Source organism: Callionymus lyra, chromosome 19, assembly GCF_982586985.1.
Source record: "Callionymus lyra chromosome 19, fCalLyr1.hap1.1, whole genome shotgun sequence".
In the NCBI taxonomy this organism is placed as follows: Eukaryota; Metazoa; Chordata; class Actinopteri; order Syngnathiformes; family Callionymidae; genus Callionymus; species Callionymus lyra.
This window is the reverse complement of record NC_141836.1, coordinates 4,466,180-4,485,979: the sequence shown is the minus strand read 5'-3', so window position 1 is coordinate 4,485,979 and position 19,800 is coordinate 4,466,180. Positions and strand designations below refer to the sequence as shown.

General features: G+C 41.3%; 5 protein-coding genes across 5 annotated transcripts; 2 read left to right on the top strand and 3 right to left on the bottom strand.

Moving 5' to 3' along the window:
• Window positions 1-710: 710 nt before the first annotated feature.
• Window positions 711-3,057, top strand: ormdl2 (ORMDL sphingolipid biosynthesis regulator 2). The gene is made up of 4 exons (XM_087781838.1): window positions 711-790; window positions 2,139-2,399; window positions 2,456-2,607; window positions 2,669-3,057. Exons 2-4 carry the CDS (start codon window positions 2,226-2,228, stop codon window positions 2,802-2,804), a joined length of 462 nt encoding a protein of 153 aa, XP_087637964.1. The 5' UTR covers window positions 711-790; window positions 2,139-2,225; the 3' UTR covers window positions 2,805-3,057.
• A 1,138-nt stretch (window positions 3,058-4,195) lies between these two features.
• On the bottom strand, window positions 4,196-7,461 carry LOC148059058 (nuclear envelope integral membrane protein 1-like). The gene is made up of 9 exons (XM_087781837.1): window positions 7,362-7,461; window positions 6,895-7,016; window positions 6,572-6,779; window positions 6,428-6,500; window positions 6,265-6,358; window positions 6,074-6,188; window positions 5,023-5,248; window positions 4,771-4,947; window positions 4,196-4,709 (listed from the first exon to the last, which is right to left on the bottom strand). The coding sequence occupies exons 1-9, from the start codon at window positions 7,459-7,461 to the stop codon at window positions 4,559-4,561; spliced, it is 1,266 nt and encodes a 421-aa protein (XP_087637963.1). The 3' UTR covers window positions 4,196-4,558.
• A 1,200-nt stretch (window positions 7,462-8,661) lies between these two features.
• On the bottom strand, window positions 8,662-10,398 carry LOC148059057 (uncharacterized). Its single transcript, XM_087781604.1, has 5 exons — window positions 10,255-10,398; window positions 9,833-9,885; window positions 9,716-9,769; window positions 9,529-9,576; window positions 8,662-9,451 (listed from the first exon to the last, which is right to left on the bottom strand). Exons 2-5 carry the CDS (start codon window positions 9,876-9,878, stop codon window positions 9,279-9,281), a joined length of 321 nt encoding a protein of 106 aa, XP_087637730.1. The 5' UTR covers window positions 9,879-9,885; window positions 10,255-10,398; the 3' UTR covers window positions 8,662-9,278.
• Window positions 10,399-11,228: 830 nt separating this feature from the next.
• Window positions 11,229-17,624, bottom strand: bin2a (bridging integrator 2a). Its single transcript, XM_087782104.1, has 12 exons — window positions 17,504-17,624; window positions 15,909-16,035; window positions 15,730-15,810; window positions 15,506-15,560; window positions 14,755-14,849; window positions 14,601-14,696; window positions 14,266-14,373; window positions 13,891-13,976; window positions 13,119-13,194; window positions 12,950-13,032; window positions 12,367-12,880; window positions 11,229-11,753 (listed from the first exon to the last, which is right to left on the bottom strand). The coding sequence occupies exons 2-12, from the start codon at window positions 16,017-16,019 to the stop codon at window positions 11,709-11,711; spliced, it is 1,350 nt and encodes a 449-aa protein (XP_087638230.1). The 5' UTR covers window positions 16,020-16,035; window positions 17,504-17,624; the 3' UTR covers window positions 11,229-11,708.
• LOC148059055 (uncharacterized) lies at window positions 16,409-19,292 on the top strand. Its single transcript, XM_087782105.1, has 5 exons — window positions 16,409-16,550; window positions 17,622-17,727; window positions 17,793-17,899; window positions 18,721-18,893; window positions 18,946-19,292. The coding sequence occupies exons 1-5, from the start codon at window positions 16,442-16,444 to the stop codon at window positions 19,216-19,218; spliced, it is 768 nt and encodes a 255-aa protein (XP_087638231.1). The 5' UTR covers window positions 16,409-16,441; the 3' UTR covers window positions 19,219-19,292.
• The last annotated feature ends 508 nt before the right edge of the window (window positions 19,293-19,800 follow it).

Here is a 19,800-nt window from a genome sequence, read left to right as displayed (position 1 = left end):
CAATTAAATATAATTATTAATAATGTTGAAAAAATCTCACAAATCGGTGCAGAAAAAGTGAAACATTTTTAGATACAAAAACAAAATGTAACCTTTCAATATATCTATATTATATCTAAATCCGAATGAAATGAATTGATAGACCTTTATTATTGTGACACAGCAGTTCACAAACAAATATTTAACATATATTATATTACAACAAGCAAGACATTAAAATGAGCAAATCAATAATAAAAATAAATCAATTATAAAACCGCAATAATAACAAAATAATCGAAAAAAATAGAAACTAAAAAACTGTAAGTAAGTAAGTAATACTAAACTTTTTAATTGTTTTATTTGTTCAGGCTTTTCCTTGATTTTCTGGAACTTCTGTTTTGTTCTCATTTTTATTTTGACCTTTAAGTATATATTTTAGTGAGTATTGTTTTGATTGTTTAGGGGTTTGTGACCCTGGTCTGGAAAAGCGCTATATAAATAAAAAATACTGACTTACTTACTTACTTACTTACAATTGAAATAAGAAAATTAAAAGTTTCAAGTTTTGAAAATGCTCGATTTAACCATTCAATATTTAATTGACACGTATAAACTTCAGTAGAGGGTGTTTAAGCGCCGCAGGGATCGATGGATGTTCAGTTATTTATCAAATATTCTTATATCGCAATATCAGGAATTACACAAGCGGCGCATGCGCAGCCGCCGCTGCCTGCGCAGACCTCGCAGAGGAGGGCGGGGTTACTGAGACAACAAGGAACTTCCTAGTTAGCCGCAGCAACACCAGAAGGTAAAGTTCGCAAAAACCCGATTTCTTACCCGGTTTTAACGTTTTATTCTCTGGTTGGATTTATTGTCGGCGTCATGGCGAGTGTTTCCGGTCAGCGGGACGTCTTGTCAGCGTCTGAGGAACTTGTCGCACAAAAGTTGCTGCTGTTAGCATCTGAAGCTAGTCCTGAGGCGACGTCATTCAACTTCACTGGAGCTCAGTCGTGGCCAAATGTTCTGTCGCTGACGAGTTCCTGAACCACTGAAGACTTGAAGTCGTTTATTATCAGTTCAGTTCATGACTTTTGTCACTTATTGTGAGTTTTTTAAGCTGCGATGACGAGAGATGCAGCAGCGAGGCGCTTGTTCAGGTGTTACTGACGAACTAAGACGGGCGGAGTCAGTGACCCAACATTAGGACACTTCAAATAAATGAATTCAACTTTAAACATGTGAAAAAGGCTCAGAGCAGTGAGGAATTAAATCAGAAATGAAAGAAATGTTGGCTTAAAGAAAGTTATTCTAATTTAAAAATAAATAATTGTTGGAAGAAAACGTTTGTAATATAAATATAAATTAACTCATAAGAAAAAAAGACAAAATACATCAAATGAAAAAGTATATATTTATGTATTATATAAATCCTATGTAGAAAATGTGTAGCTGTGAATGAGTGTATACTTGCCAGTGTATGTATTGCACAGATTGAAAGTTAAATATAGAGTTCATAGTGTTGCATACAGTATATACAGTGTTACATATATAAAGACTCCAGAGTGTTTACATATAGAGTCCAGAGTGTTGTATAGCGTCCAGAGTGTTACATGTATAAAGCGTTCAGAGTGTTACATATAGAGTCCAGAGTGTTGTATAGCGTCCAGAGTGTTACATGTATAAAGCGTTCAGAGTGTTACATATAGAGTCCAGAGTGTTGTATAGAGTCCAGAATGTTACATATATAAAGAGTTCAGAATGTTACATGTATAGAGTCAAGAGTGTTACATTTATAAAGACTCCAGAGTGTTTACATATAGAGTCCAGAGTGTTGCATTAATAAAGGGTCCAGAGTGTTGCATGTGTAAAGCATTCAGAGTGTTACATGTATAGAGTCAAGAGTGTTACATATATAAAGAGTCCAGAGTGTTGCATATATAAAAAGTCTTAGTGTTACATATATGAAGAGTCTAGAGTGTTACATATATGAAGAGTCCAGAGTGAAAGTAATATTCAGAGTGAGTTATTAGTTCTAGTAAAATTTAAATCTAAAGCTAACAGTTGTCAATTCATTAAACCAGTGCTGAAGCTCATGATCTGAGTCACTTTAAGATCTGATGCTGTGATACGCAGGACTCACCCGCTTGTCCTCGCAGGTGTCGCCCCCTGCTGCACAGTCGAGTCCCTGCAGCCCTTGCACACCAAGGTTTCTCTCGGGGTCGGATCTTCCTGCGGGTTCCAGGATGAACGTGGGTGTGGCTCACAGTGAGGTCAACCCCAACACGCGGGTGATGAACAGCCGGGGGATCTGGCTCACGTACCTTCTCCTGACCGTGGCCCTCCACGTGGTCCTGCTCAGCATCCCCTTCTTCACGGTGCCGCTGGTCTGGACCCTCACCAACGTCATCCACAACCTGGTGAGCCTCCACGTCAACGCGAGAGAGAACCTTGTCGACGTGTCGCGTGTCCGCAGGCCATGTACGTGTTCCTGCACACGGTGAAAGGAACTCCCTTCGAGACGCCGGACCAGGGCAAGGCCCGGCTCCTGACGCACTGGGAACAGATGGACTACGGCGTCCAGTTCACCGCCTCACGGAAGTTCCTCACCATTTCTCCAATCATCCTGTAAGTGTCTCTGAATAGATGTTGATGCCTCAGAACACGTGTCTAAAGTGTTTTTCTTCAGGTACATTCTGGCGAGTTTCTACACCAAATACGACGCCACACACTTCTTCATCAACACCGGCTCTCTACTGAGCGTCCTCCTCCCAAAACTGCCGCAGTTTCACGGCGTGCGAGTGTTCGGGATCAACAAGTACTGAAGAGCACTGGACCAAAGACTCGACACTGGACTGAACCACCAGAAACTGTTGCAGGTTTTTTTTTCTTCCCCTCCCTTCTGTGCCGAGCTAAGCAGGACTTTGCTGCCGCGAGCTAGCTGGTGGTTAGCGAGCCGCGGGTTTGAACATGCGCCGAGTTAGAAAAGGTTGTTTGTGGGACCGTTTTTATTGGGTCATTACCGTCATGTGACTTGATAGTTAACTAATTGGAGAATAAAATATTTGAAGAAAGCGATCGTTGCTGTTGATAATTTCATTTGAGTGGAAGAATCTTAGTGAAACCCTGACGACCCCTGACCTCTGCTGCTGAGGAAGTGACAGGAAACACTGAATCATATTTACACGGGATCATGCAAATCCCGCTATCAGTTTAAAATGACGCTTTAAACCGACACTACCTTCTTCACGAGAACCATAGTGGGCGCTGGAGTGACTGTAAATCCAGATTTAAATAGATTAGACGATAGTTCGGAAGAACTATGGAGATAAAAAAAACGAGCGACATTAACACATGCAATAAAATTGACAAATGTATGTTCAAAGGCAACTTTATTTAATAACGATTAAAGTATTTCATCTCTGGTAAATTGCAACTTTGAATCCTTGTCATTGTTATCACTTGAATCCTCAGTAATTGTATGATTAGAAGGAATGTGATCGTGCAACTGTAAGAATGAGTTGTTTTGTTCACATCCCAACAATGTCGAGAACATTGAGGCTTAGTGTTGAACTTGTAACTTGATTATGAAACCTTTTGCCCTGTTGTATGATGGGTAAAATATCTCCAACAGTACCACAGGGGGTTCTAATACCATAATGTGGTTCGTAAAATAAGTTATTTTAGGTGCAAACATGGCAAAATTCGACAAGTCCGAGCTCCTCTCTCAGTTCTTCCGGTCTGATGTCAAAATAAAAGCCCACAGTGAGATCTGCAGCAACTTTACTTGATAACGGTAATGATTCTAATGGTCGTTTAATCAGATGGTACCGCTGAAGCCTCCAGAGCTTCGACGTCAAGATTTGCTGCAAGTGTAAGTGGGAGTTATGTCCAGCAGATGGCGCTCACCATCATAAAAAAACATCCTTTTTGATTCAGCAACACAGAACAAAAAATGCACAAAAGTTGACGTAAACCTCGTCAAGGATGCGTCGTAAAAGTAGGAAATGAATTTGCCTTTTTAGATTTTATTCTTCTACTTGGATGAGATCGATCATTTGAAGTGAGTTTGGTGAACTTTATACCTGATCATGTGAATAAAAACAAGTTGTAATCCAAACAAAAAACACGTGATTCCTACTGAAAAAGTTGATGTAAAAAACTTTTCTACTTTAACGCGAGCAGGTCAAATACTGATGAAACACATTTCCTGACATTTTCTTTACCTCTTAAAAAAACGTTTATTTTGTATGAATCTAAAAGTAAAAACCCGTTTCTGTGACTCACTGTGAGGACCATCAGGTCAAATCATCAGCAGATACAATCACAACTCAAAGGACAGCCACACGAGATTCTCCACACGAACACCAGAGGGCGCTGTAGTAACAGTAAATCAAAAATGCAACCTCTCGGAGGAGAATAAATAACACGTTCATGATCGAGAAAAACAAGTCGCTGCCGTTTCACTGCAAAAACCAAAAAATCATGATCAAGATCTTGTGTCCCGGTGAAGTTGAGTTTCTTAAAAACACTTTTTAAGTCCAGTAGCTCAAATTGATTTAAAATCCACCTGCTGACGCTACTTCAGCTCCGGCTCGTCCTCCGTGAGCTCGTCGTCCGTGTCGAACAGGTCGTTCTCCAGGAAGGAGCTTCCCAGACCGAACTCCTGCGCGTGCTCCGCCGCCTCCTGCGGCATCAGGTGAGACGTTCCCTGGACGAAGTCTCCGAACCTGCGGGCGAAGGCGCTCGGTGAGTGTCGCGGACGTATCGACCCCTTCCACTGGGTTTTACCGTTTGGGGGACTGCAGCCGGGACACGGCCTTCCACTTGTCGAAGTCCGGACTGCCGCAGTAGCTGCGCAGCTCCTCCAGGGCGCGCTGTGTCTCCTTCTCACCCTGCTCGTAGAACTCAGCCATAGTCAACAGGCGGCGCGGCTCTTGTTTCCAGTACACCTTCCTCTGGATGTTCCTGGAAGGGGCAAAGGCAGGGTTGAGGACCGGTCGCTGTAGCGCCACCTGCTGTGGGACTGGCGTCCTGACTGACCCCCACACTGCTATGGCTGCGTACAGCGGGTACTGCAGGTTCTTGGTCAACAGCGCCGCCGCGATGACGGCGAACGCCACGCGGTCGATCTGGTGACCCATGAAGACGAGCGCCAGGCCGAGCAGCTGCAGAGTCCAGGACAGGATGTTGATGCTCTTCTGGTCCGTCAGGGGCCCGAAGCGGTAGCACATGACGAAGCTGATGAAGCCGACGACCACCACGTAACCTGCAGGGGGCGACAGACGTCAAGACTTTTAGGTCAGGGGTCATGAACTCGGTCACACGAGAAGCCAAAGTCTATAAGCAGTGCAAGTCACAGGCAAAACAAAATGTATTTTTTATTATTATCATTATAAATAATTTCCATTCTTTAGGGTTTAAATTATCTTCTTACATCTTTATCCAGATTTCTACAGCTAAAGGCAGGTTCAATGCTAGACTTTTTGAGATTCAGTCTTTAAGAGCAACTTTGTTACATTTTGAAGAAGAAAAAAAAAAACATGTGAATAACAAAGTTAGGCTCAGTTTTATCCAGATTTTTATTTTAACACAAGGTTTATTTTGAAAAAGACAACTTTCCAGAGGTTAAGACATGAAAGAATTTATTCAACGTCTAAATTATGTATAAAAAAATGCATTTTACCAAATGTTTTGAAATATAGAACCAACTTTTTAGGATTTTTGAAAATTAAAACCTCTTTTTAAAAACTTTAATAGCCTGTAACATGATATATTAACACGACTTATTCACTTTGATTTATGCTCTTTATATTGCATTAGCTCTTTTTTTGGCACCTTGTTCTTGTTCTCGCTTTTGTTCTCGAAAATTCTGTTCCTTCTATTGTCTGCTGTGAACTGGAAACCCAATTTCCCGAAGGAGATCTCCAGAGGGCTGAATAAAGTCAATCTAATTTAATCTAATCTAATATTCTGTGGCTCTGATTTTCATCTAAGGTTGTATTAGTGCAGGCAGAGCATAGTCACATCAAATGATATTATTTATGTAACTTTCATTTTTAAAGTTAAGATGGAACACATTAGAACACATCACCTAGAACCAGGTTCCAGTGGTCCCGCATGATCTCTTTGAGGTTCCTGAAGACCAGCTGGGTGGCGTAGACAGAGAAGGAGCAGACGGCGGTGAACAGTGCTCTGAAGAAATTTTTCTATTAAAGGAAAAAATACAGAGTCAGTCACGTGACCAACGCTCACAGAAACACTTGTGACCAGAAGAGAACTGACCGCGGGCAGGAAGCGAGAAAGAACGAAGACCACGATAATGAGGGATGCGACCATTCCGAGGCTCATCCCGGCGGAGAAGAAGAAGAGCGAACTCCTGCAGGAAAAAGAGGATTAAATACAGGTGTTTAAGGTGAGAAAAGAGAGTCGGTGTGAACAGACTTACTGACTGAGAGGCTCTGCAAACAGGAACAACAGTGCCCCACAAAGGAAGACCAGAAACAGGTAGATGTCGAACACTGTGGACAGGAACAAACTTCTGAGTCATGAGATCATGGGATGAAGCTCAGCCGTCATGTGCTGGACTCACTGCGAAGCGGTTTGACGTCATATGTCTTTGCCGTGGCCGGTTCTACTTGGAAGCAGGTCATCTTGGTGAACAGGTTGATGTTGAGGCTGGTCTCGTTATGTCCTTCTCTCAGAAGGTTCTGGAACCAGGACCAGACGCTGTAACGCTCCAGGTCCTCTTCGCTGTTCACCATCTTCACCTGGAACACATCCGAGCTCCAAACTTTGATCTGCAGGAAGGAAGAACAAAGTCAACCGAAGAACACGACAGAAACGATTAGATTTATAAACAAAATGAAAATAAATGGTGAAATAATGTATAGTGTGACAACAATGCGTTTGTACCTGGATGCGTGTCCAGGTGTGTCTCCAGGACGTGTCGATTGTGTTTGTGTAGCAAAAGAGTTTCGACCCAGACTTGGTTTGGATCTGTCCATCTTTGAGCTCCGTCGCGTCCAGTTTACTGACTGCAGGTGAAAACGAACTGAGCTTTAGATCTGATGTTAAAACTCACATGTAAACAAACCTCAAAGTAGCACAAGAGGAGATCACAGGTCGTAACGATGCCTTTGCCATAAAAACTATTTAAAATCGAATAGCACATTTTAATCATCGACAGCACATTAATAATATATTTATTGTTATCAATTAATGGAAAATAATATGAAATAATACTTTAAACCGCGACAGTATGAGTTGATTTATATAGCAACCACAGGCTAGCTTTGGTTAGCATCTATATTTTCATCCAAAAGTCGCCGTTTTTTTTAATGGATTTTGTTCACGTTAACAACAAATTACGATTCACTTACTGGAATCCAGACTCACGGCCCTAAGTAGTCCAAACAGAAGTATAAAAATAAAAAAACAAGGCAACAATGAACCGTTGAGAAGTTTTGTCCATCCCGCCATGACTGAGTCGGTAGCATTTCCGGCGCATTCTTGATGACATCAGAAGAAGAACTTTCGTTGTGTTGATTAAAAGTAGATAAAATGCCTTTATTCTGTTCCTTTGTTTTAGGTTTTTAATTTAGCTTTTAAAAATTAATAAATTCGTTTGTTTATCATCCTGCAATCTCCGCGATACCGTGTTTTTTTTAATAATAATTAAAATATATTGTGCTTGAATAACAATGACAATAATACACTGTACTAAATTGACAATAAATCAATATTTCTAAAGTAAAAATACATGAGACGTTGTTCACTTATACTTCAAACCCCGCTGAACATCTTTGTCAACTATTACGTTTTTTTTTTTAATAATTAAATTATATTTTGCTTGATTAACCGTGACATCTATACACTGTACTAAATTTACAACAAATCAATATTTCTACAGTAAAAATACATTAAACTTTGTTTATTAATACTTCAAAACCTGCTGAACATGAAAGTAAAGTCAGATCTTTGTCAACTATTGACGTTTTTATAGGAATTAAAATATATTGTGCTTGAATAACAGTGACATTAATACAGTGTACTAAATTGACAATAAATCAATATTTCTACAGTAAAAATACATGAAACTTTGTTCACTTATACTTCAAACCCTGCTGAACATGAAAGTAAAGTCAGATCTTTGTCAACTATTAAGTTATTGTTTATAATAATTAAAATATTTTGTGCTTGAATAACCGTGCCATCAATAAACTGTACTAAATTGACAACAAATCAATATTTCTACAGTAAAAATACATTAAACTTTGTTTATTAATACTTCAAAACCTGCTGAATATGAAAGTAAAGTCAGATCTTAGTCAACTTTCTAAGCAAAAATAACGTCATAAGTCAGTACTTAAATTTATCAGCCAACAAACAGCCTGGTCTCATCACACAAGTGTCGCTTCAAATCTAGAACAGAAGTGTCTCTGGAATCTTTTGAGAGAAAAGATACTTTAATGTCACCATACCAGAGTATTTTTGAGAATCTATCAGTGATAATGTCGTAGATCCTTCCACGTGTGACTTCTCTCTCACTACCGTAACACCTTCACAAAAGCAAGTGTTTTAAAGTTGCGGCTCGATCGCGGCTCACTTGTGTTGCGTCTAAAACATTACAAATAAAATGAAAAAATATATATATTGAAAAAAATTAAAAGAAAACTCAAATCCAATTTTCTTTTTTATTTGCCTCCACACTCAAAGCAAATTGTCAATGACAACAATGGCATCATAAAAAAAAGTTGTATAACCAAAAGTAACAGTCACATGGAGTTGAACAACAAAAGTGATTTTGACCCTCAAGAAACCAAAAAAGTAACAAGCGACGCTAGTGAAGATCGAAGCTGCCATGAAAATGATTTAGTTTGTGAAGATACAGTCAAATCATCCTGTAGTGTTTCATTCGGAGTCAAGATATTTCCCAAATGAATCATATTTTAAAAGAATATTTACCTTGTGTTGTACTTTTTCTGTAACGTTTATCAAAATTCTGAATGCCAAAATATTTTGTGAACATATCTTTTTTTTAGGCTAAGTATTTCTAAATAAGTGGCTTTTTTTCTTATTTAAACTAAAAAGGTAGAAAGTTTGTTGTATAAAAAATAAAAACCTTTTAGTATCTTCATCATCAGTGTTTTAAATACAATCCATCCGAGTTAAAAATATCGATGAACATCTTCAGATACTTTGTATCAAAACACCCGTTGAGCGACAAATAACAGCGATAATAAATACGTGAGCTCAACATCGTCAGCATCTTCGTTTTCCTTCAGTTTCCTCGGCTTCTAAATGAAGTACTCCTTCTTCTCCTCGGCCGACGGGGACCCGGCCTGGAATTCGGGGTCCTCTCCGGGCGCCTGCTCCCCCGTGGTCCGGTACGCCCCCTTGCTGTGGCACAGGTAGCGGTAGAGCAGGAAGCAGAGCGCCGCCAGCGTCACCAGGATCAGGACGACCACCACTGGAAAAAAAAAAAACACAAAGTCAGCATCTTCAAGTCGGTCAAGGGTCTCGCGAGAACCGTCTCGGGTTTTTTACCTGCGACGACGGTCGAGTCCGAACTGGGCGGGGCTGCTGTGGTGACCCCTGGGAGAGAGACAAGTGAGTTTGGTGGACAACCTGGTGGACAACTGAGGTCACAGCAGCTCAGATTGCATCTTTAAGAGGAAATGATAAATAACTTTCATCTGAGAAAACAAGTGATTCATTTTACGGATTTTCTCACCAGCTTTCACCGTCGTGGCCGCTGCGTCCGTCACATATTCAACGAGGCGCAGAACTGCAAATACAGACATGAGACGGTGAAGAAGAAGAAATGATGGTGAAGCTGGAGATCATTTACCATCAGGCGCTGGGCTGCTGGTGTTGGGAGAGACTGAAGGCAACATGTCGGATCTGAGGAGAAAGAAGAGACACTTTTTAGAAACTCAGAGTTAAATAAAAATTAATTCAGAATATACATTTAGATTTTAGGCATGATAATATTAAAAAATAGCAACACATTGTCATTATTATTCACAATTTTATTAAATTAAAAAACAAGAAAATACTTTGAATTGTATAGTTTTAAAAATCCGTCAACTTTTTACTCCATTGATCCCAGAATCGCAGTAAAACCACTGCTGGATATATTCCTGTGAATCACTTCCTACGAAGACGAGACTTCTGGAGCTGAAACTTGTTGAATTTAAAGCCAAAGTTGACTCTGAACTCGAGAATCTCACCGTCGTGACGCCAAACAAAGACGCGGAACACGTGACTCACCTTCTCAACACGACTCGAGGGAGAGAAAGAAACAGGAAAAAGTGTCGCTGAAGAGGAAGATTTTTCCAGTGAAGTTTCCAGTGTTCAGCAGATAAAGGTGTAGATCTGTTGTTCTCTGTGAGTCACGCTGCTGCCGATCCAGCACTTCCGCCCCTCCTCTTCCTGTTTCCTCGAAGATCTTCTCCGCGCGCAGGAGGCTCCACTCGCACCGAAGATGCAGCGTTGAAAGCGAAAATTGTGAAAGTATAAATAAAAAAAGACGTATTTGTGTTTGTGTTTTGTATCTTGAATTTTCAGATTAAATAAGAGCCTAAAAGTTACGACAAAATGAATCACCTTTGTTTCTAGATTTCTTGATTATGGATGAAAACGTCTGAAAAATAACTTCAAAGGTCACAGGGTCAGGCCGGGGTCACAGGTATTATGTATCGAGCCAAGATATAACGATTTAAAAAAACAGATTTCTCAAGTGCATGACTCTCTAAATACACATTTCTTACTCAAATTAGTTTTGTTTTCGACATCGCAATATCTCAACTTTTTTCTTTTGTCGAATCATTACATCTTGGCTCGATACGTAATACCTACTACCTTGTTTGACCCTTGTGACCTTTGTGTGACCCCGTGATCTACATTTGACTGTTTTTTCTCTGTTCTTCGATCCTTGATCTGTAAATGGACGCGTCCATTCAAACTGATTGTTAAGAAAAAATGTTTGTGTTAAAAAAACTTTTTTTTTTAAACACAAACAAATTCCTAAATTTAGTCACAAATTAAGACTAAAACTTCTTTGATGGCAGTTTCCTAACATCACCCTCGACACAGCTGCAGATAAAAACACACTTTACACTCATAGAATAAACACTTCCACTAAACCAAGAGCAAAAAAAAACACAAAACAAAGTGTTCCTGTGATTTCTGCTCAGAGTGAGACCTCTTTGACCTTGACTGACTCTCACAGAATCCTTGTTTAAAACAAAAACGTTTATTTTCTTATCACACATTTGACAAACGTGTTCGACTCGATCAACAGTCGTACGATTAAAATATACATTTAAAAATGGTTTTCATCCATCGAAACAAACGTGTTCATGTCAAATCAATGGGATCCTGTTGCACAAAACAATAATAAAACACGCTGGAGTTTAAGTTATAATAATAAACGTGTAGTTATTACAGTGTCATGTGACTCGAGTGTTTAAAATCAGGAGGAATCAGAGTCGGCGCTCGTGGACCAGGTGTGTAAACATGGGCGTGTCTGACGGAGGACAGCAGGTGAGAGGAAGACAGTCTACGACACTGGACTCTTGGCTGTGCTGCAGCTGCTGGGATCAGTCACACACACACTCGACACACACACACTCGACACACACACACACACTTGAAACGTGTCGCAGGTCATCACACAGAAGTGGGCGGGGCTTGTGAGGATTGACAGCCAAACCTTGGCGTCTTCAGACGACTGTACTCTTGGAGTCAGATTTGTCAGACGTAGCGTCCTGGACGAGGAGAAGGAAAGAGAATTTATTTATTATAAAATATATTTAACTTGTGGTTCTGTTAATACTTACATTTAATAACAGAGGTTTTTTATTTTACATTTTTGTTGTTCATGAAATATATTAATTTCACCTTTTAGGGTCTTTTTTTTTACTTGTGGTATTGAAAAAGTGAATCAAATATTAATCGAGTTGATTTTTTTACTTTCAACCCTACATTATATTATGTAATAATGTGAACATAAAAAGTAACAAATACATTATAAATAACTAGAAATAAAGTCTTCTTTAGTTTAAATCAGATATTTCTACACAGATCCCATAAATATATATAATAACTCATAGCAATAAATAACATTTTTGGTCTATTAACACTAAAAATGATATAGTATAGTAATAAAAATGCATATTTTAGGCAGATATCACATAAATACATAATATTATTATACATTATTACTGTTGTTATTATTTAATTCGTACATTTCTACTATATACTCGTTTATTTACAGTATTATTATCAACACAAATTGATTTCTAAAGCTCGATACACACTTTATGTTCATGCTGTTAAAACATCCATTATATGTTTGTTGTTCAGGAATCAAAGTGAGACCTTGTGAAGAACCTCCTTCTTGGCCACCTCTCCGTTCTCCAGCCCGTTGTGTCTGTGGTCTCCAGGTGAGTCGTCGTCCTCCTCGATACGAAGAGCGTCCACCTCTCCGGACAGCTGCAGGTCCAGACTCTCTGAGTCGCTGGAGCGGTCCAGTCCACAGCTGCTGTCGCTGTCCTCCTCCTCCTCCTTCTCCTCGGGCTCCTTCTGCTCGGCTGCTGCCGGACGTTCCTCCACCGGAGGATCCTGGATCTTCTCGGCTTCGCTCTCAGGACTGAGGCTCAGATCCTCGTCCAGTTCTCTGGGGTGGCTGCTGGGACTCTCCAGAGTGGGGGAGTGCAGAGAGACCGCCAGGCTGCCGGAGCTCACGCGGGGCAACGTGCCGTGACGGGGTTTGTCCGGAGACCTGAAGCTGGACCTCAGCGATCCTCGGGGGTTGTAGCTCCGGTGGAACTCGGAGAAGCTGGACTTCCAGGCCTTCGGTGACATCAGGGTGCGTCTCCTCAGGGATCCGTACCTGGAACATTCTCGTTTCAACAACAACCGCGAGGAGAACCCGAGGAGGACCAGGAGGTCCAAGTCTCACCGGCTGATCCCCTTCACGGAAAACATTTTGTCCGGATGTTGCATCTGCAGCTCCTTGATCACGTTCAGTGTGTCCATGTTGATCTGGAAACCACACGTTCAACGTATTGTGACCTTTGTGTGACCTTTGTGTGACCTTTGTGTGACCTCGTGGATCGCTCGACTCTCACCGTCTTCATCTCTTTGTAGAAGATCTCTCGCAGGTTGGACACGGAGGAGAAGACGGACAAGTAGCAGCCGATCCGACTGGAGGAGAAACGGGTTTTGAGAAAAAGAGGTGGAGGAGTGGAGGAGTGGAGGAGAGGAGGAGAGAAGGAGAGGAGGAGTGGAGGAGAGGAGGAGTGGAGGAGAGGAGGAGTGGAGGAGTGGAGGAGAGGAGGGGAGAGGGAGTGGAGGAGTGGAGGAGAGGAAGGAGTGGAGAGGAGGAGAGGAGGAGTGGAGGAGCGGAGGAGAGGAGGAGAGGAGGGGAGAGGGAGTGGAGGAGTGGAGGAGAGGAGGAGAGGAGGAGAGGAGGAGTGGAGGAGCGGAGGAGAGGAGGAGAGGAGGAGTAGAGGAGAGGAGGAGAGGATGAGTGGAGGAGTGGAGGAGAGGAGGAGTGGAGGAACGGAGGAGTAGAGGAGAGGAGGAGAGGAGGAGAGGAGGAGAGGAAGGAGTGGAGGAGCGGAGGAGAGGAGGGGAGAGGGAGTGGAGGAGTGGAGGAGTGGAGAGGAGGAGTGGAGGAGCGGAGGAGCGGAGGAGAGGAGGAGAGGAGGAGAGGAGTGGAGATGTGGAGGAGAGGAGGAGAGGAGGAGAGGAGTGGAGGAGAGGAGGAGAGGAGGAGTAGAGGAGAGGAGGAGAGGAAGGAGTGGAGGAGCGGAGGAGAGGAGGGGAGAGGGAGTGGAGGAGAGGAGGAGAGGAAGGAGTGGAGAGGAGGAGAGGTGAAGAGGAGGAGAGGAGTCGCACCTGTCGTGGACGACAGGAAGTTCCTCCTTCAACTCGCTGTTGATGCCTTCATAGACGCTTCTGGCAATTTTCATCTCTTCTTCTGCCTGAAGAGAGAAATAACAAGTTTAATTTTGAGTTTTTATACAAAAAAAAAATAGATTTTAAAAAGTGATTCCAGTATAAAAACATATAAGGTATGATAGATTAAAAAAAAAAATTTAAATAACCTAAATGTATATTAAACACAGATAACGATTTAGAAATTACAAATAATTGAAACACACATGTTAAAAAAAGTTAAATGAAGACGTTTTATAAGAAATATATAAAGAAGAAAAAATGCTGTCTTGTCTTTTAAAAAATGTTTAGTTAGTTTGCGATAAATTGAAGAACCTTTTTGATTTTGATGTCGTCTCTCTTCTTGGAGGTCTGCAGCGCCTCCAGCTGGTGGCGGCAGGAATCGTAGTCCGTCAGCTTCCGCCCGCGTTTCGCCACTTTGTCCTAAAAATATGATATTCAGGAGTTTTTTAAACTCATATGTGCGTGTTTTACTTCATAAATACATGGTTTACATTTGTTTCTCAACACGTATTAGTTTTAAAATTTACTTTATGATCAATATTGTGGTAAATAAAGCAGCATCTTCATCATTGAAGGTCTTTTTTTTAAATAATTACATTAATAATGTTAACACAACTGTTGCATATTCAACACCAGCGAAGGCTCACCTTGACATCCGGGAACTGGCTGACGTAGGACTCCATGGTTCTGACCACCTGGTCCAGCATCTTCACCTCGTAGTCGTTCCACAGCAGGTCCTCCCCCTGACAGAGACGACGATGGTTTTACGTTTTCAAAACGACTCTGACGTTGACCTCTGACCTCCACAATGGCCCCCATGTCTTCCTGTCCCGCCCAGTCGTCCTCGTACACGTCGAACATGGACTGAGCGAGTCTCCTGGAGGCTTCACGCATGTCTGGGTTTAGAGACAAAACCATCATCGTCACTTTAGTTTAACTGTTTAAAACAAACAAAAAACATCTGTGAACTAATGAAATAAGTCTAATAAACAAGCAAGTGTTGTCCACAAACAAAATAAGCCAGTGTTGTCAACAAATAAACAAACACAAACCAGTTTTATAAACAAACAAAGAAGTGTTGTCAACAAATAAACAAAAATAAGCAAGCGGTGTCAACAAATAAACAAACAAACACAAATAAATAAGTTTTGTCAACAAATAAACAAACACAAACAAGATTAATAAACAAACACAAATACAACAAGTATTGTAAATAGATTAAACAAACAAGAGTTGTAAACAAACACAAACAAGTGTTGTAAACAAACAAACACAAACACAAACCAGTTTAATAAACAAGCACAAATAAAGCATTGTGTCAACAAATTGAACAAGTAAAACATACGTTAAAAAGAACAAACAAATAAAAACAAAAGCTTGTTTATAAAAAGTATTTAAAAAGAAAAAGAACGAAAAACAAAACAATTTTTTTTAGGTTGAAATTGTTATTAAGAGATAAAAAGGTGTTTTTAAGAAGGATCAATAAAAGAGAGATGGAAATAAGTTGTTGACAAATAAAGCCTCCGAACCAAACAGTGTTTTGACCTCTGACCTCTGATGGCGTTGATGTAGTTTCTCAGATCCTTGTAGATCCTGTTTCCATCGCTCTGTGGATCACAAGCGTGAAAGTGTCAATGATCCAGTGAATGTGTGTGTGTGTGTGTCCGTCAATAACATGTGCCGCAGATATTGAAGGAATGTGTGTGTGCACGTGTGTGTGTGTGTGTGTGTGTGTGTCCTCCACAGCTCATTAACCTCACAACAGTTAATCATCACCTGCTGTTCATTGAAACTTTGCAGACAAAGGTCGAACTCCTCGTCTCTGGTCTCCACCGTCTTCCCGAGTCTCTGCAGGACCTGAACACACACACACACGATCACACACACACACACACACGCACGATCACACACTGAACCCCCGAGCAAGGCAGGGAATCGTACCCAAGGCTGCTCACCTTCTCTCTGCCCCTGCTGATCTGACGCTGGACCTTCTTAGCAAAGTCTCCTGAACCTCCACGAGGACTGTCCGACATGACTGGAGTTGATGCTGAAGAACAAGAGAACATCCAGAACCTCCTCACTCTAGACACAGTGAAGAAATAAACCTGGTTTTTAATGTGGACGGATAAGAGTTTAATCACAATACAAACATGTGCATTTATCTCCAAGATATAAACCAGTCGTTTATAATTGATTTTCAATAAGAAAACTAACATACAATGTTAAATAATAAATATTTTAAATGTGAAGGTTATGTTGTTATTTAATCAAACTTTTTATCTTTGTTTAAATATAATTAATCAAGTTATATTGGGATGATACAAAGTTATTTTTATGGCTCGGGTCATCAATCGCTGGATTAGACAAAACGGGTGTAATCTCGTTCAGACAAAAATCCTTCGCGGCGAACTTTGCCCCTCGCGGTGTTCGGGTCCAAAGGAGTGGTTCCGTGACTCTCCGGCCCACTTTGGATCTTCTGCAGGAGACGATGATGGGCAACACGCTGCTGAGGTGCGCGCTGGCGGACCTGGGGGTCCAGTGGGTCGGCTGGGCTCTGGCGACCGCGTTGAAAACCGAAAAGTTCTACGATTTGGCAGGTAACTTGAACGCAACACGAGCCTTATTTTAATGTTTTTATTTTTAAATAAATGTTGTTGTTTTTTACATCGCTTGAATAATCGATAACAAATAGATACAGTAATCTTAAAACCCTAAAAATATCGATACTTGTATAAATAATGATGTATAAAGTAATTCCTGGGTCATAGTTACAAAACGAGTTTCTTACGAAACGACTGAAGCTCCTCCTACTATCGAAGCTACTGATCCACGCCGATCGATTTAATGATCGATTCAATGAAAACATTTAATTCCAATCGTTTTTTTTAACAAGTTATTAGTATTTCGTGATTTAAAAAACTACGATGGTGCGTTCAGGGACTCCCGTGTTTGTAAGTGGGAGAAGTGAAGCGTGTTGGTGAAGCCACGCCCCCTCCATCACAAGATGAATTGCGTCTATAAAGTAACGACACTTAAGTCAACTAAGTTCCTAAGTAAAGAAGGAGAACAATGATGGAAAAAAATACATGAAAATATAAATATTAGTGCGAATTAATGTGTGTGAAAATGAAAAATCTAATGAAAACAATCCATTTTAAATTAAAATAATTCAGATTACGTCAACAATGAAATTAATAAATAAAAAAAGAAACTGCAAAATAATATTAAACGTTTCTTATTGATAAACTATTTAGATTTAAACTCTTGGTTAAATTAAAAAGTGATCATTTTTTAAGTAAATAGTTGAATTAGTTTGTAAATTCCGACAGTCGTGGATCCTCAAAAGAGACGTGGATCAGGATAAGAGTTCAAGAGGAAGTGAGTTGAAAAACTCTTTGAATAGTTTACAGTCTTTTGATTTATAAGCAGGTCCAGGAGAGTCAGGAACAGAACCGTCATCACATATTTAACGTCCGACAAGCGAGAGCAGAAGCTCCAGAAAGTGACGAAAAAGAATCCAAGGATGACGAAACCCGCAGACGTCTCTCACCTGAAATGCTTGGAGTCCAGTCTGCTCGCCCTCTGCCGCGTCTCTGTCTTCACCCTTCACCTTCGGACCCTGCAGACTTCTGGGTAAAACATTGATTGTCCCCGCCCTCCTCCCGCAGGATCCGGCACCTTCGTCCTCCTGGCCCACCTGAGCCGCTACTGGGGCGGAGCCGGTGGCGCGAGGCAGCGCGTGCAGACGGGCCTGGTGACAGCGTGGGGTCTCAGGTGGGTTCCTGAGGCAGGGTCTGGTTAATCAGTGCTGACCACTGCCACCCCCCCCCCCCCCGCAGGCTCGGAACCTTCCTGTTCGCGCGGATCCTGAAGGACGGGCGCGACCACAGGTTCGACAAGGCCCGAGACAATCCTGCGACTTTCTTCGTCTTCTGGAACGTCCAAGGTACCGGAGTCTTTGAGTCTTTGAGCGGATCCGGGTCCAAGTTCCTGTGACTCATTAACCCAGTTTGATACACACCCTCTCACTGACAAACTCGCTCGTAGGAGTGTGTGTTATCAAGAATCTGTTGATACGATACGTCGCACGATACATGAACAATGATACGATATATCGTGATAGTGTAGTAACAAATATATATGTGTAGTATTGTCCAGTACTTGACTCTGGTGTTGCAGTATTTACAGACAACATGACTCTTGATGAAGTCGTAACTGATTTCATTTGTTTTCAAACCAAAATATGTCCAAACATCAGCTTTAAAAGCTGCTGGACTCACTGTATCCTCTCGTCCTCAGTCACCAAGGGATGTTGTGGGATTTCATTGTCTCTTTAGCGTTGGGACGACGTAATGACTATTACAACTTAATTGCAACACAAAAATATAAACAGCCTGAGTATAAGTTGCTGGAGTCAACTGTATCAGCTTGTCCTCAGTCATCGCCAGAGTTAACTGCGTTGTTTGTTATATCAGCTGCCATCTGGCGGCCGGAAGTTGAATTGCAACACAAAAATGAACAAATGCAAAAACGTTTATACATTTTTATATATAAATATACATTTTTGTTTGTGGTTTAAATATAAACATCACACTTTATTAAAATATAAACCATAAAAGAACCATGATTAAAGTAAAATGGTTTGAAAAAATATATATAAATACAGTATAAAATATTGAAATATTTAATTGTATCAGTATTTCCATCACACTCCGACTATCTTGATACCTTGGACTGTGTGGGTTCTGATGTGTGTACTTCATCCAGCTCTGTGGGTCTTCATGACGCTGCTGCCGACGTTGATGTTGAACACAGAGAAGCGGGACGTGGCCCTCGGACCCCGGGACTACGCGGGCTGGGCCCTGTGGGGTCTCGGTTTCGCCACTGAAGCGATCGCGGACCAACAGAAGTGGATCTTCAAGTCGGACCCGAACAACGCGGTAAGAAAATCAGCATCTTCTCCCGTGAGCCTCTAAACGACTGGTCTCTCAGGGGAGGTTCATCCGGAGCGGACTCTGGGCCCTCAGCAGACACCCCAACTACCTGGGCGAGATCCTGCAGTGGTCCGGACTCTGGCTCTCGGCCTCCTCCGTGTTCCAGGGCTGGCAGCACCTGAGCGCCGCCTCGCCGGTCTTCGTCTGGTTCCTGTTGAGCTACGTCAGCGGGATCCCCATCCTGGAGCGGCAGGCCGCGAAGCGCTGGGGTTCCGACCCGGATTTCCAGGAGTACGTGCGCAACACTCCGGTGCTCTGGCCCCGGTTCTGAGCCCACTTTTCCTGATGCCTTTTGTAGATTTTTTTTTTGTCGAACAGTTTCTAAAAATAAAGTCTTTCACTGGATTTTTGTGATTAATATATACATTCCAAAATAAAATACAACTTATTCTCTTCTCTCCAGTTTAAAGTCAGCAAATAAAAATAATGATCGATATTTCAAGGATATTTAGATATTTAATAATACCAACCTATTATTATGAATCTCTTTTAAAATACTTTATTAAACCAAATGTATGTTATGACGCCTTCCCGTTGTTGGCCAGTAGATGGCGACTGTCCGTATAACAAAGACACGAACCCCTGAGTTATTTGTTCTATAACTTATGATATATATTATTACGAATAGTGTTCAGCCCTCTATCCGAGCGTCACTATTGGTTAATTAACAAGGCAGCGTCGAGGATTAACCAATAGCGAAGCTCGGTTAGAGGGCTGAACACTATGATGTAGAATCATTTGTTTCCAATTTGGTTTAACAAACTCGCGACAAAACTAACTTCGACTTGAGAAATTTGCTGCTTCACCTTTTGTTGAGAAGTGTTTAAACCAGCAACTCAAAAATGACGGTTTA